The sequence below is a fragment of the Scyliorhinus torazame genome, chromosome 10 (genome assembly GCF_047496885.1).
Source record: "Scyliorhinus torazame isolate Kashiwa2021f chromosome 10, sScyTor2.1, whole genome shotgun sequence".
In the NCBI taxonomy this organism is placed as follows: domain Eukaryota; kingdom Metazoa; phylum Chordata; class Chondrichthyes; order Carcharhiniformes; family Scyliorhinidae; genus Scyliorhinus; species Scyliorhinus torazame.
In genome coordinates this window covers 205,484,924-205,500,811 of record NC_092716.1, presented here as the reverse complement: position 1 = coordinate 205,500,811, position 15,888 = coordinate 205,484,924, and the positions used below count along the sequence as shown (strand labels likewise).

The window sequence follows — 15,888 nt, the reverse complement described above, 5'->3', positions numbered from 1 at the left end:
GTAGTGTCCGTCTGCTGCACCTGATAATGGATCCATCAGCCATGCGAACCACAAACGACCTGGGAGCAGCCTGTCGAACAACAACAGCTGGAGCTGACCAGCCTCCACCAGGCAACTTGATGCGAACAGAATCCTTCGGAGAGAGCACGGGCAGATGAGTAGCATGAGCATCTTATGTCAGCTTTTGCCGGGTTCGGATTTGCTGCATCTTTTGCAGCACTGGAAGGTGATCCAGGTCAGGTAAATGAATAGCCGGAACAGTCGTCCGCAGGTTACGATTCATAAGGAGCTGTGCCGGAGAGATACCGCTGGACAGAGGGCTTGCCCTGTGCGCCAGAAGAGCAAGATTAATGTCCAAAGCTGAGTCCGCAGAATCCACATTGAGGATGGGTGTGTATGTTGCTGAATGCGAGGAGGCCTTGTCATGCATGGTGATGATGCCCACTCGATATGGGGACTCTGGGCAGTCGTCCTCTGGATCCGTGGCGGGATCAGGTTCCAAATCCAGCAGCCCTTGCTGCACACTTCGAACGCGTCTGCATTGGAACTGGGATCGCTGGCTCCCTATCGAAGGTGCAGACCTGCACAAGGCCGCATAATGGCCAGGCTTGTTGCAGTTGAGACATCGCCTGCCTCTTGCAGGGCATTGCCGCTTTAAATGGGCGGTGCCGCAGTTGGGGCACATCATCACGTCGACGTTGTGATGCTCCGTGCGTCGTCGCACATGCGCAATGCGGTCAACCACTGCTCGCACCTGCGCAGTGTGGTCTTCGGCCGCTTCGTTCTCCCGACTGTGGTGCGCATGTGTGGGACCCCTGAGAAAGCGCGCAAAATGGCCGCCTTCGTCAATGCTCAGGCGCCTCATTCGGGCGATGGCCTGCCCACTCTCAGCCTCGTGGGAGGCAAGTTGGTCCTGCTTTGCTGACATAAGGCGGGAATAGCGACTTTTCGCCTATTCATGGACTTTGCACATCTCGATGGCTCCTGGCATGGTCATATTTTGTATTTTTAGGAGCAGCTCCCGCAGGCCGTCGGAGTGGACGCCAAACACGATCTGATCCCTGATGAGGGAATCAGCGGTGTCACTGCAGTTTCATGGTTGCACTAGAATGCGAAGATGAGTGAGAAAAGACTGGAAAGGCTCACCCTTACCCTGAAGGCGCTGGTGGAAGATATAACGCTCAAAGCTTTCGTTCATTTCGACTTATCAGTGTCTGTCGAATTTGGCTAAGATGGTCTGGAACTTGGTCTTGTCCTCACCGTCGGCAAAAGTGAGTGAATTGAAGATTTGGATGGCCTGGTCCCCCGCAGTCGATAATAGCAGCGCGATGTTTTGGGCATCGGACACACTTTTGAGGCCGAAGGCCTCAATGTAAAGACTGAATGTCTGTTTGAAGACCCGCCAGTTGCCGCCAAGATTTCCGGAGATCTGGAGCTGTGGAGGTGCCTGGATCTTTTCCATGCCGCTGGAAGGCAGTTGCTGGTCGTCAGTGAATTTTCGAAGGTAAATTACTTAGAAGCAGTAGCTACTCCTGTCGTGTTATTCACCCTGGGGTAACACGGACTGTAACACGATGCAGATAAACGATAAAGCATACACCAAACGTAGGCGTTGGTTCAGTAAGATTTATTGAACTTCAGCTGTGATATCATTTATTGAAGCACACAGCTGCCTGTGGGTTGACTCTCTACTACTCTAAGTAAATTAACTCTAACTATCTAGACCAGGCTAGCTCTGATCCACATGTAGAAGGTGTTGAATGATTTGTACACCCTGACTGTCACTACAGTTGTCACCAGTGGAAAGAGGCTGCGTGCTGATGCCTCATGTGTTTTATAGTTGGAAGCCCCCCTCTGGTGTTCTGTCTGGTGATTGGTTGTGTTCTGTATGTTGATTGGCTCACCTGGATGTCTGTCACTGCCTGCTTTTACCACATGATGTGCATGGGTGCATATTATGACATGAACTAGGTGAAGGAAACCCGCCAGTGGCACACTGGTAAACCCACCTGCGGTAATTCTAGCTCCTGGAGGGAGCGGGACATGCCTGAGCATGCCCCAGCACCTGGCACTTCCCTCTGGCACTGCCCCCGGAAGTGCCGGTTTGGCATTAGCAGGCTTCCAGGGACCACCATTGGGGAAGATCCCACTAAGCCCCAATGCCAGAGTTGGTAGATGGGGTGGAGGGGGGGGGGGGGTTCCCACCAAGCCCCGATGGTGGTGTGAGGAGGGGCACTGAAGCCCCAATGATGGGGATGATGGTTCTGCTGGATGGGGGCACTGAAGCTCCGTTGCCGGCAATAGTGGTGGGGGTTGGGGCACTCAGGCTTCAACGCTGATGGCGTGGGTGGGGGGACCTTTACTTTCAAATTGAGATCGGGGCACTCTTTAAAAATGGCACCCCATTCTCAGTGTAGCTGGGCTTGCCAGCTCGTTGAGGCTCCGCCCCGTCAGAGTGACGGTGACAAACACTCCGCCCTGCTATTTTTTGACGAAGTAGCAGAAGATCTGGAGAGAGAACCTAGCACACGTCAGTTTTCGGTTGGTACCTGACACTGCCATTTTGGGGGAAAATTCCACTCAATATTGCTGTAATTTCATGGAAAATAAAATTAAAATGGTGTGGCCTGATGCGGTGATGGGAATTGGGCAAGAGGAGAGGTGCTATGGTTCAGTGGGGATGCCAGGAGGCCCTCACAGGCTACTCTCGGAGTGGGAGCCGGTGACCAAGGTGGTCAGTCAACAGTATTTAGACCTGAGAATCTGACAACATGGCACAATATATTAATGATCTTGCACAGGTATTCAAGGTCAATAAATGCATCTTCATCTGACATTTCCTCCCCATCACAACACCAGCATCTCATGTTGCTCAATGCACCACATAATCATCATTTATTCAGCAATATTCCCTGGTACTCAGGACTTGTGTCTAACATCCATATACTGAATTCCACCTACACACACTTAACAATCCTCACTCCCACCTCTTATTGTCGCCACAAACCTCCAGTTTCTCAGCTATGGCAGGCACATAACCCAAACACAGTACGACACAACCAATGACTTCAATCGTCTCTATTGTAGGATAAGATGGTCCATAACAGGGTGCAGAGCAGAACCAGTGGGCAACAAAAACGCTTACATATCCTGAGCGTCACTGAAATCATTGAGGATGACAGTATGTTCCTGTCTTTTGTCCATTCTCAAATTCCAGCTGACTCTCATCTTGCTATCTGATATGATATGCAAACTGCTAATTGTCCTCCCACCCCATTATTTTTTGGTCATAACAATCTTCCCCTTATGATTCAAAATATTGTAGGTGTTGGAAACCTGAAATAAAGATGGAAAAATGCTGGAAATACTCGGCAGGTGTACAAACATCTGTTACGAGAGAGACAGAATTCCATTTTAGGTTGATGACCTTTCATCAGAACTGGGAAATGTTACAAATGTAATAAGGTTTAAGTGGGTCAAATGGTGGATAGTGGGAAAAAAACAAAAAGGAGGAAAGTCTGTCATATGGTGGATGATTGAAATCTCTGTCCTCGATTTGTTTCCTTTTCTTTGCATCGTTTGTTCTTAAACTTGTTTGCCTCTTTTTTTGTTTTCAAGTGACAGCTGTTCATTATTCTGCCACTCATCCCTCCTCCAGGCACATCTCTTGTTTCTTTACTTGCCTGATTACTACTCCCTTTGCTGTGCCCTACCAACTCTCCCACCCTATCACAGGCCTTCCCTTTTGCCCTTTTACCCACCTCCCCAATTTGAGCTACTTAAAAGCTAACACATTTCTAATTCTCCCAGTTCTGATGAAGGGTCATCAACCTGAAATGTAACTCTGCTTCTCTCTCAACAGATGCTGCCAGACCTGCTGTGTTCTCCAGTGTTTTCTGTTTTTATTTGACTTCTGATTTCCTGTTTTCAGATCGCACAAACTGCCACCTTTGTTCATTTTTATTTTCTGTCACTTTTTTCCAGCTCCTTCCCGATCTGTGAGCGGGAGTTTCCATGCAACCCGCCGCAAAAGACGGCTGGCCATTCGCTGGCAGCAAGATCTTCTGGTTGACCCGTTGTCAACGAAGTTTCCATTGAATGCACCCTTCACCGCTGTGGAATCCACGGTGGTGATGTGCCGTTAGAGGGACCGGAAGATCTCACTGGCGTGAACGACCAGAAGTTCTGGCCTATATTTTTCTTTCTGTACCTTACTTAATTTTAATTTACCCTATTTTGTTCTGCACCATTTACTCTGTTTCTTTCTCCATTGTTACATTTCATTGGGTAATAAAATAGCTCATAGGAATAATGTTCATGTAATGGTACTACACCATTAGCGATTTTCATTTCCAGCAAATATGTGGTTTGAAGGGTGGGGCAAAAACACCCAATAACGGCACTGACCATGACGCACCCCTCATACCTCCTCTTCAACAATTTCTGGGCTCTATGCACATTCTGAAATTAAATGATCCATAAGTATGACAGGAATTGTCCCACGCTGCCTCGTCTCTTGATACAGCTTTGAAATTGTTTGCAAATCTGTACAATAGAAATTAATTTCAGGTAAATGGCTTGATCTGGAATCTTTCTGCTCAGATCACTTGTTTGACTAATCTGACGCAGTATTATACTCCTGCTGCCCATGGAAGAAAGTTTGGTTAGATGCAAATTTTTAGATGAAGTATTATTAGTTAATTTGTGTACCATTCCAAATAGGCTGTTTGAGGGAAAAGAACCTCAGATTCTTTCATTACAATGTGTACTGATCTGATTTGGAAATTATTACTTATTATAAGACATTGTTTAAAAAAAGAGATTTGTGAAGTGTTTAAACTTAATTGAGCCATAGAGCTGAAAATCTACCTGCGTTTTCAGTACTGCTCTTGTTCTTTAGAGCTTCTCATTTTGATTTCTTTGTGAACACTTTTGAAAAAGCTTGCCAGCTGCACCTTAGTACATTGTCTTAGCTGCAAAAAAGATCCACATGCTATTGGTATCCCATATATTCCTTGACGACCAAAGCTAGAATTTTCTAGTCCCTCCCACCAGAGGGATTGTCTGGTCCTGCTGATATGAATGGAGGGTTCAACGGCTCGCCGGCTCTGCCCCGGGGCAGGGGGCTAGAAAATTCTGGTCTAACTGTTGAATTGGTCTTCCATAAAAACACCCAAATCATCTTTGTAATAAAGCCAAACAGACTGGAATGTGGTCAAGACTATTAACAACTGAACACACTTCATCCAAGACTCACCGGACTGCTGATGCATATCACATGGATCTACCTCAGGAATGTTGGTACCTGGGTTACAAGCTGTGGAGATTCTCCAAGAATTGGCAAACAGCTGTGGTGTACTTTCAATCATTCCCCCAGAGGACCTTCACAAATAGTAAAGAAGGTTTACTTGAAAACAATGGAAGGAAATATTGGGTGGAATACAAAGCAGGCTGTTGATTTGTTTCCACTATTGCCAGAAACGAATTAATATCACACTGATTTTAATGGATAAAGAATCACTGTGTTTTTCATAATTCTGCAAATAGCTTTAAGTGCTAAAAAAAACATGCTGTGAGAAAATACTAAATATGATTTAACATTGACTGTACATTCCACACCTACTGCCTTATTGTGGGGAAATGCTAAGAGTTTAATATAAGGAAAGGAAAATGAAAAGCCAAGAAACCATGGGGTAGATTTTCTCGTCCACCACCAAGGGTGGATTATAAAGCAACAGTGGCAGAGGCCTAACAGTGTGTCTTCTTTTGATTAAAGATGTTGTGTGGTGAGAATAAAAATAATTTAAGTAAATAAATTGCCAAGAAAATAAAATAATGATGACCATTAGTGTAACAATAGTATCTAATCACAATTAATTACTAATGGCTATAGAAGCAGCTGTGGACAACACTGTATGTTCCAGGTAACGTTTATAAGCTGAACCCAATTATTTCCTTAATCACTATCGCTTCAACTATGAACCTTTGCCCTCATAGCAACAGATAATTAGTCACTTTTTATTTCCTGCTGAGTTCACTGACTGAAAATCGCTTCTCTGTTGGTTTGAAAAGAGAAATAATGAATATTTTCTAACCTGTCAGGTCTTTAACACATGCACTGGACATTTCAGTCCAACAATATCTATCTGTATCTTATTATAATTCTTACATCTTCATAAACTTGCACAAAGTCTTGTATGATAAGTTTAAATGCGAGTGAACAGATGAGCAAATGGGTGAGGTGGGTAAGCGGATGAGGTGGGTAAGTTTGATAGGTAAGTGTGTAGGATCAGTAAACAGGATGTGAGTATGTGGGTGGGTGGATATATGGATGAGTTGGGTAATTGGGTGAGTGGACAGTCGGGTCAAGAGGGTAGTCAAGTCGGGTCAGGTTGGGAGGGATAATGAGGTCGGGCCGGGAATGTAGTCAGGTTTGGTCGATGGGTATTCAGGTTGTTTGGTTAGTTGGGTCAGGTCAGGGAGGTAGTCCGGGGGTAATCTGGTGGTAGGGTGGCAGTCAGGAAGTCGGGAGGGGGGGTCAGGAGGGAATCAGAAGTGGTGCATGTACCTTCAGCTCCTGAGTCGGGGTGGGGTTGTTTTAACTTATCAGCATGGGGACCATTGTTTTTTAATTGCCTACCCTCCACCCACTAAGGAGCTAAAATACCTCTCCGGCTATCCTTGCAGCGCCTGCCCCTCCGTCACACAAAGGGTTAGGCAGTAAAATGGGGTCTCACCAGGAAAGATTTGGGAAGCAATAGGCAATAACAATATTGTTCACCGTGCAGAATTAGGATAGGAGCTTGCACTCAAATTGAAGAGACCAAGTTGGATCTAAGGATTCAACTGTCTTTTTGAAGTTATCAGTCTCTATGGGTAACATTATTATTAGTAACATTAACAAGTCAACACAGTGAAACAGGGACAAAAACATACCTCATAATTATTTTTAATTGTATATATATCCGCCAAAGCAGAACTGTTGAATTTATAAAGCACTAACTCACACCTATGTTTTATTGATAGTTAATAGTTGGAATGGTTATATTTTCTGATAGCTTTAAAACAATAGGAAAATTTAAGATGCTAATCGGGTCATATGATGTTCATAGAACCTCACTTGTCCTTGAGTGCCGTAATTCTATGTAACCTTTGACAAACATCAAGTGGTGTTCCAGCCTCAGAGGATTCCACATAGCAGTTCCTCTTAAATTTTGTGCAACTGGGGGAGCAGGTGTGCTCCTTTAGAGCGCACAGACTCAGCCTGAAACAGTAATGTGTGAGTTTCTATATACCACTCCACAGAGTAGGGCTCCCCACTAGGAACCCATCTTCCTCCAGGCCAGCTGGCTGGACTGCCTTATATTCTGGTAGCTCAAAGTCTAATGCTACTCTGGGGTCTTTGGCTTTGTGATTGCAACCCACTGGCCGAAGCAACAGCAACTGAGGCCCACTTTCCAACATGAGCCAGGCCTCTCAGCAGGATAATTATGTAATTTGTCAGAAAGATAGGACTCCATGGAAATTGACCTCACTGTGAATAACTGTGCTCGGAAGAGGCGATCTGCTAATTAAAAAAAGATTTCACACAGTGGAGGTAAGATAAAACTTATTACTGTAAGAAGATACTTAAGCTCAGAATTTCTGCACAATATTGAAAACAAGCAAAGTTCTTTGGAAAGTACTGGAAAGTCCTACAATTCATTTATTTAACATTAGCTCAGGATAGTTTAATTTAGATTTTCAGTCTCTAACTCTGATAAATTACTATTACTTTGAAAAAGATAACTTATAATCTGCATTATGGGCTCGAGTAATAAAATAAAATCCTATACGGGCAGCACGGTGGCACAGTGGTGAGCACTGTTGTTTCACAGCGAGGACCCGGGTTCGATTCCAGCCTTGGGTGACTGTCTGAGTGGAGTTTATACTTTCTCCCCATGTCTGCGTGGATTTCCTCTGGGTGCTCCGGTTTCCCCCCACCGTTCAAAGAAGTGCAGGTTAGGTGGGCTGGCCGTGCTATATTTCCCATAGTGTCCAGGGATGTGCAGGTTAGTTTATGGGGTTAAGAGGCCAGGGCAGAGTGGGTGGGGGAGTGCACCTGGATGGAGTGCTTTTTTGGAGGGGCGAATTGGCCTCTTTCTGCACTGTAGGAATTCTATGATTCTATACTTCAGGCATCATGTAAGCACCTAGTACAAATGAAGAATGGGCATATGTTTGGCACAAAACGGTTGAGGTTCCTGCCAAGCTTCAGGCATTGATATGAAATAAAACCCTATTACTCAACAGCAGTAGTGTTAGAAATTAATCCTTGTTGAAAACAAACACAAAGGTTTAGGTACAGAAATTTTCTAATTATGACCAGTATTCTTTGTAGCCAAATTGTAGTCAGTCATTAAGTTCTAATCAAAGTCAATTAGTATGACGAATACTCACAAGAAATCATCCTGAATATTGTCATTGAATGTTCCACAGAGTCCAATGGTATCCTCTTTCCATCTCACATCCACCTGGATGTAGAGCCGCCTCCCCTCTCTATCATACTGCAAACACAGTCCAAAGTCTGTCTTAAGTTGCACAAACATAGAGCTAAGCTCAGTGACTTCAAACAAATCTGTTAAAAGACAAGGAAATGTATTATTGAGGACATGGTGTGAAATTTCTGTTTGAGCAGCTTGATGTCAACTGATTGTACTATTTGGCTGAAGTTTTACCAAGTCTGTTAGGTGCAATGCAAACAGCAATTAAGTTAGATATGTTTCTCAAGTTCACACATGCACAATTGATCTCATTATGAATTTTCAAATGTAACCTTTGTTAGGATACCAGAGCGGTCCCCAACTTTGTTTTAGGATACCGGACGAGTACCCTACACAATTTCTCAAATTGTAAAACCGTAAGGAAAGGATACTTCACCCCAGAAGTGATGACTGACCAGTAGTCATTTTTAATGTTAAAACAAACTAGTTTAAACACAGTATTAACATAAAAGAAATAGCTTTACAATTAACAGTTAAACAGTTCTTGAATAAAAGGAAAAACTTTAACTTACTATGTACATCTGCCACTAATTTTAATTAAGAAACCCAATACAACCTAATGCCATGCATAAATAAAGTTGACAAAACAGGTTTACGTGTGTACCTTGGTGGAGAGACATTTTGGAGAGACCCTTGCAAGAGCAGATCCAGTACACTTCTATCTTGTTGGGCCCATCTACTCAACATAACAGCATTTAGCAAAACTGCAAACTACAGACAGACCTGGCTCCTCCCATTAATTACATCATCTGTATCCCACTAAGATGTCCCATGACCTGCTTAGCTAGGACTAAATACAATCCCTCAAATGATCTATACCTCAGGGAACCATCAAAAATATAAATACTATTCCATTAACTCCTTTTCTGGAACCAAGTAAGTAGTTGGAATTAATGGTTACCTCATTCTTTTACAACTCCTTAATTACAGCTTTAGCAGACACACATTCTGGGTACCTTTTCATTAATATTTTTATTAAGGCATTTAATAAAATACCAACACAAGAGTAAGAGCAAACAGGAACCTGATAATAAACAAATAACTACCGAAATGCCCCAACCTCCCTGTCGTTCCCCTCCTCCAGTCCTGCCTTCCCCATTTTAACCCCTTTATCCCCCCCCCCCCCCCCCCGGTCCATGCTGACACCTCAATTTTCCTAGAAGAAGTTGTTGAATGGCTTCAGACAAACCTATCAACTGACCTTCTTCAAGCAAACTTGATTTTCTCCAGCCTTAGGAATTCCGTGAGGTTGCTAACCCATACCCCAGTTTGGGTGGCTCCAAGTCCCTCCACTCCAGCAAAATCCGTGTCAAGTCTAGCAGGGAGGAAAAGGCCAAAACACCGGCCTCTCTCGCTCCCTGGACTCCCGGCTCTTCTGACACACCAAATATCGCCATTTCTGGACTCGGGGCCACCTTCACCCTCAGCACCTCAGACATAACATCCGCGAACCCCTGCCAGAACCGCTTCAGTTTCGGACATGCGCAAAACATGTGGACATGGTTTGCAGACCTCCCCGTGCACCACCCACATCTGTCCTCCAACATTCTCGGCACTTTAACCAAGGGGGCCATTCTCCGGCCTTGTTATGCTGTCGCTCAAGTGTAACGATCCGGTTAATAGAGGGAGAGGCCAAAAACGAGATCCGTGCAGACACCAAACAGTTTGTGATACAACTGGCCCATTCCCGTAGGCAAAATCGGGATCTCGCTAGCATGACGAGAAACTAATTATCACCACTTTTTGATTTTATTGATTTTATTTTATTGTCACATGTACGGAAGTACAGTGAAAAGTATTTTTCTGCGGCCAAGCGAACGTACACAGTACGTATATAGTAGACAAAAAGAATAATCAACAGAGTACATTGACAAATGGTACATTGACAAACAGTGATTGGTTACAGTACAGAACAAGGGGCCGAACAAAGCAAATACATGAGCAAGTGCAGCATAGGGCGTCGTGAATAGTGTCTTACAGGGAACAGATCAGTCCGAGGGAGAGTCATTGAGGAGTCTTGTAGCGGTGGGGAAGAAGTTATTCCTATGTCTGGATGTGCGGGTCTTCAGACTTCTGTACCTTCTGCCTGATGGAAGGGTCTGGAAGAAGGCAATGCCTCAGTGGGAGGGGTCTCTGATAATGCTGCCTGCCTTCCTGAGGCAGCGGGAGGTGTACACAGAATCAATGTGAGGGTGGCAAGCTTGTAGTGCGTTGGGCTGAGTTTGCCACACTCTGCAGTTTCTTGCGATCTTGGACCGACCAGTTGCCATACCAAGCTGTAATGCAGCAGGATAGGATGCTCTCTATGGCACATCTGTAGAGGTTTGTGAGAGTCGATGCAGTCATGTTGAATTTCTTTACCTTCCGTAGGAAGTAGAGGGCTTTCTTGACTGTTGCATCAACATGAGTGGACCAGAACAGACTGTTGGTGATGGTGACCCCCAGGAACTTCAAGCTATTGACCAGCTCCACTTCGGAGCCATTGATGCAGACGGGAATGTGAGCTGTGCTTTGCTTCCTGAGGCCGATGATCAGTTCCTTGGTCTTTCCGACATTTAGAGAGAGGTTGCTTTCGGTACACCATGCAACCAAGTGATTTATCTCCCTTCTGTAGTCTGATTCGTCGTTGTTTGAGATACGGCCCATCATAGTCGTGTCATCCGCAAACCTATAAATTGAGTTTGAGTTAAATCTTGCCGCACATTCACGTGTATAGGGAGTACAGTAGAGAACTGAGCACACATCCTTGCGAGGCCCTGGTGTTGAGGACTATTGTGGAGGAGGTGCTGTTGCCTATCCTGCCAGATTGCGGTCTATTGGTGAGGAAGTCAAGTATTCAACTGCACAGGGAGGGGTCAAATCCAAGATTGCAGAGTTTGGTTATTAGTCTTGTGGGAATAATGGTATTGAAGGTGGAACTGTAGTCCATGAACAGCAGTCTTACGTGGGTATCCTTGTTGACGAGGTGTTCGAGTGTTGATTATAGAGCCAGGGAGATAGCATCTGCAGTGGACAGCTTGCGGTGATCGGCAAACTGCAGTGGATCAAGACCATCTGGTAGTCTGGCGTTGATCTGTCTCATGACTAGCCACTCAAAGCATTTCATGAGAACAGACATCAGGGCCACGGGTTGATAGTCATTGAGGCAGGCTACCTTGTTCTTCTTTGGTACTGGTGTTATGGTGGTCTTCTTGAAGGAGGTGGGGACCTCAGAGCGGAGGAGCGAGGTGTTGAAGATATCTGCGAATACACTCGCCAGCTAGAGTACTCACCCAGGGACTCAGTCGGGCCTGTCGCTTTCCGCGGATTCACTTTCAGGAAGGCAATCCTTTCCTCCGAGGCTGTAATAGTGGGTATGGGTGCGTCCAGGGCTGTTGGGGCGGGTGGCACTGATGCATTGGCTGACTGCTCAACGCGGGCATACAACTTGTTCAGATCATCGGGTAGGGATGCTCCAGCCCCAGATATTCCACCTGGCCTTGCTTTGTAGCCTGTGATCTTGTGTAGGCCCTGCCATAGTCGGCGTGGGTTAGTGTCATTGGCCTGGGACTCTGGTTTGATGCGGTATTGTCTTTTTGCATCCCTGATGGCTTTCCGTACGTCGTATCTGGATTTCTTATATAGGTCAGGGTCACCAGACTTGAACGCCTCCATCCGGGACTTCAGCAGGGAGTGAACGCTTTGGTTGAGCCAGGGTTTCCGATTGGGGAACATCCGTATTGTCTTCTTTGGTACACAGTCCTCGACACACTTACTGATGAAGTCTGTGACGGTGGTTGCGTACTCGTCCAGGTTAGCTGCCGCGGCCTTGAATATGGATCAGTCCAAGCAGTTGCGGAGGATGTCCTCAGATGCCTCGGACCAGCACTGCACGGTTTTCTTGACTGGCTCAGCACGCTTGAGTTGCTGTTTGTAAGTAGGAATACCGACTTGTGGTCGGACTTGCCAAAGTGTGGGCGGGGAATGGAACGGTAGGCACCTTTGATGCTCATGTAGCAGTGATCCAGGGTGTTTGCACCTCTGGTGGGGCAGGAGATATGTTGATGGAGTTTGGGTAGAACCTTCCAGGGGTTTGCCTGGTTGAAATCTCCGGCCACGATTGTCAGGGCTTCGGGGTAATTTGTTTCTTGGTTAAGCCCTACTTCCATACAATTAACGAAAGGCACCCCATAACCAATAGCCTCATCTCATTCATCGGCCTCCCCAGCAAGTGCTCACGCTGGCTCCGGTTAGTACTCCTTTTAAAAAATGGTAACCTGACCAAAAGGCTTTTGTGGGGAGCTGAGGAGGTGAGTAACCGTCTTTGCTCACAGAGCTTGCCACCCCAGTCCTCAGTGGGGGTTGAGGACCCTTTGCTGGGGGTGGGGGATCCTCCGCAGAGGTGGTCCTTCATGGAAGGGATTGGTGGTGGCGTGCGCTGGGGGGGCAACCACCATGCCAACTCCTGGATTGTGTGTACCCGTTCCAGGGCCAACCCTTGCCTCTGCTGGTCTGCCCCAATGACCACTCATAACCTCCACTGACTGTTGAGGCCTCTGGCTGCGCGGCTGAAGGCTATTGCTGATAGGGAATTGGCAATCATGGTTAAGTGAGCACTTAACACATGCCAAGCGGATTCCCGTGGGTGGGCGGGCCATGTTGCATGTGCGGGTCATTGTGTAGCATCACAATCAACCCTGATGCCAAGACTGTGCTTGAACACTGCGGGAGACAACACCACACACACAACATCCGAACAACCAAGGGATGGTACACAGCTGCAAGGACATGCCCATGGCCAGAGAGTGGGGTGAGCACCATAAGGACGCCGTGGGGGGATGCCTGGAGAGATGGGCAAAAGGTCTGGGGTCAGCCAGCATTGTGGAAGTGACCGAGGCATCATAATGGTTGTGTGAAAAGGTGTTTAATGTGTTGTACAAACCCCATTCCCAATGGTGCCATCTTCCCCACCCCTAACCCTCAGTGATGCGCCTAGCTCTACCACTACGTCCCAGCAAATCGGCTGGCGAGTGATCTTTTTGCGCCGAGAAACCTGTGAGCCAGAGGAGGGGGATGGGGAAGGGGCAGAACAGGCTGAGTGGCCGGGGTGAACCGCCCCATGGAACTGGGGAGTGTGCAGGCAAGGACCACCGTTATGAGCGGCCACCTTGCTGCATACCCACTGACACCGGCCATACGGATGCCCCCACCCCCAAACCCCGCATGCCACCACCCCCCCCCCCCCCCCCCACCATTCAACCCCCCACCCCACCTGGCAACCACTCACTGCCGGCCCACCCAGGGCAACACCCACAGTGCCAGCCAATGGTACCCTGGCTTCAGGGCCAGGTGCCAGGCCATGGGGTTGGGGGGGGGAAGGGACATGCGGGGGAAGATCCCACAGTGTCAACAGAGGGCACCATGTAGCCCAGTGGACCTGGTTGGGCACGGGGGTAAAATGCTAAAATGTCGACATTTCACCCCCTGCAGACAATGGATATTGGAATACAACCAGCAATGGTGGTCCTCCTTCTAGTTGCCGCAGCCCTGGGGAATGAACTGAGGCTGTACGAGCTGGAGCTGCTCGAGGAGGAGGAGGAAGCTGCAGCAGCAGAGCATGCTGCAGCGAAGCAGGCAGCAGAGGGGCAGGTGGCAGCTGCCCAACCGGCCGAGGAGGTGCCATGGAGATGCCACATGAGGCCTTGTGTGTACTGGCACCGCCTGTCATTCGAGGATCTGTCGGACCAGGCATGCCGTCAAAGACCCCGGCTGAGCAGTGCGACAGATGATGGCACACCTGACGCCATGGAGGTATGGGGGAGGACACCCGCTCCCAGTGACCGTCAAGGTGACGGTCGCCCTGAACCTTTAAGTGACGGGGTCCTTCCAGACGCCAAGTGGGACATGTCCAGGATCTCACAGACATCGGTGCACAGATGCATCCGCGCCATCACAGAGGCCGTAAATGCCCAGGCAGATCAATATCTCTATTTCAATGTGAACCGAGCCCACCAGGATGCCCGGGCAGTGGGATTCGCCGCCATCGATGGGATATCCTGGGTCCAGGGGATGATCGACGGGATGCTTGTCCCGCTACGAGTACCTGCAGATGATAGATCGCTTTACACCAACCAAAAGGGGTTCCACTTGATGGAAATGCAGCTGATATGTGACCATCAGCTGTGCATCATTCACTTCTGCACACGATACCCAGGCAGTGTGCATGACGCCTTCACCCTGTCACACTTGATGATTCCTGACATGTTCGACACACCCACCCCAGCTGAGGGGTTGACTCCTGGGCGACAGGGGTTATTTGGTGCGGTCATGGCTACTGACGCCTATCCGGAGGCCACAGACTGATGCGGAGATCCGCTACAACGGCGCCCAGGGGCGTGATCGAGTGGTGCTTTGGCCTCCTGAAGATGCGGTTCAGGTGCCTGGACCACTCTGGAGGGGCCCTCCAGTATGTCGCTGAGAGGGTCACCCGCATCGTGGCGGCCTGTTGCGTCCTACACAACATCGCACAGCAGAGTGCCGATGTGCTGGAGGAGGAGGAGGAATGGCAGGTCTGGTCCGACAGGAGGAGACGGAGGAGGATGGGGATGGGCAGGGCATGGAGCTCAGGCGGGCACGGGAGGCCGCACGATGTGTGCACCAGCGCCAACGCGCAAGGGACGCTCTGATCGCCTCCAGGTTCACCGACTGGGGGGGGGGGCTGGCCACACCCCCTCACGCCCTCCCGGCCACGTTCCCCCCTGCAACCCCCTCCATGAAACATACCTGCCGAACTACAGTGTGGGGTCCTGGGTTGGTAGTACAGGGTCTGCCCATTCCCCCCTCAACATCCGCCCATTTCCCCTCCCCCGCCAAGCCACGTCAGACCAGCCATCATACAGTGCACAAAGACAGGTTGTAACAGTGTAACAGGTGTGTATTGTGAACAAATATATACAGATTTGTGCCCTAACCCCAAAAGCTAAACTGTGCCCTGCACCCGTGCCAACTTAATGGTGTCCACTTTTCTGCCTTACGGGCCCTAACGCTATGTCCAGATGGATCCCTAGATGGTACAGCAGGGGTGGAGGTGGCCTACCGTGATTCCCGCCGTGTGACCTGTGTCCCCATTGGCGGGGGTCTTCTGGGGCGACCGGGCCTGGATGGGCCCGGCTGCTGCTGGGGTTTCCCGGGTGGCATGGTGCTGCCCTGTTCTGCCCGCTGCCCACCAGATGCACCAGGGACAAGAGGGTGTGGGGAGTCTGAGGTGATGCGGTGTTCCGTCACCTCCCCTGTGGGAGACACCGGCACAGGCCCCATCACTTCCTTCTCCCTCGGGTGGCCAATGGCCCCCAGGCTACTACATGGG

General features: G+C 48.3%; 1 protein-coding gene across 1 annotated transcript in view; it reads right to left on the bottom strand.

Moving 5' to 3' along the window:
• The window catches only part of otog (otogelin), a 431,253-nt gene that overhangs the window by 324,187 nt on the left and 91,178 nt on the right, over positions 1 to 15,888 (bottom strand). Inside the window, exons 18-20 of the mRNA XM_072517704.1 lie at positions 8,440 to 8,617; positions 8,149 to 8,166; positions 5,258 to 5,382 (exon numbers count right to left, since the gene is read on the bottom strand). Coding sequence (XP_072373805.1) covers positions 5,258 to 5,382; positions 8,149 to 8,166; positions 8,440 to 8,617 — 321 coding nt within the window. The remainder of the gene's footprint in view (positions 1 to 5,257; positions 5,383 to 8,148; positions 8,167 to 8,439; positions 8,618 to 15,888) is intronic.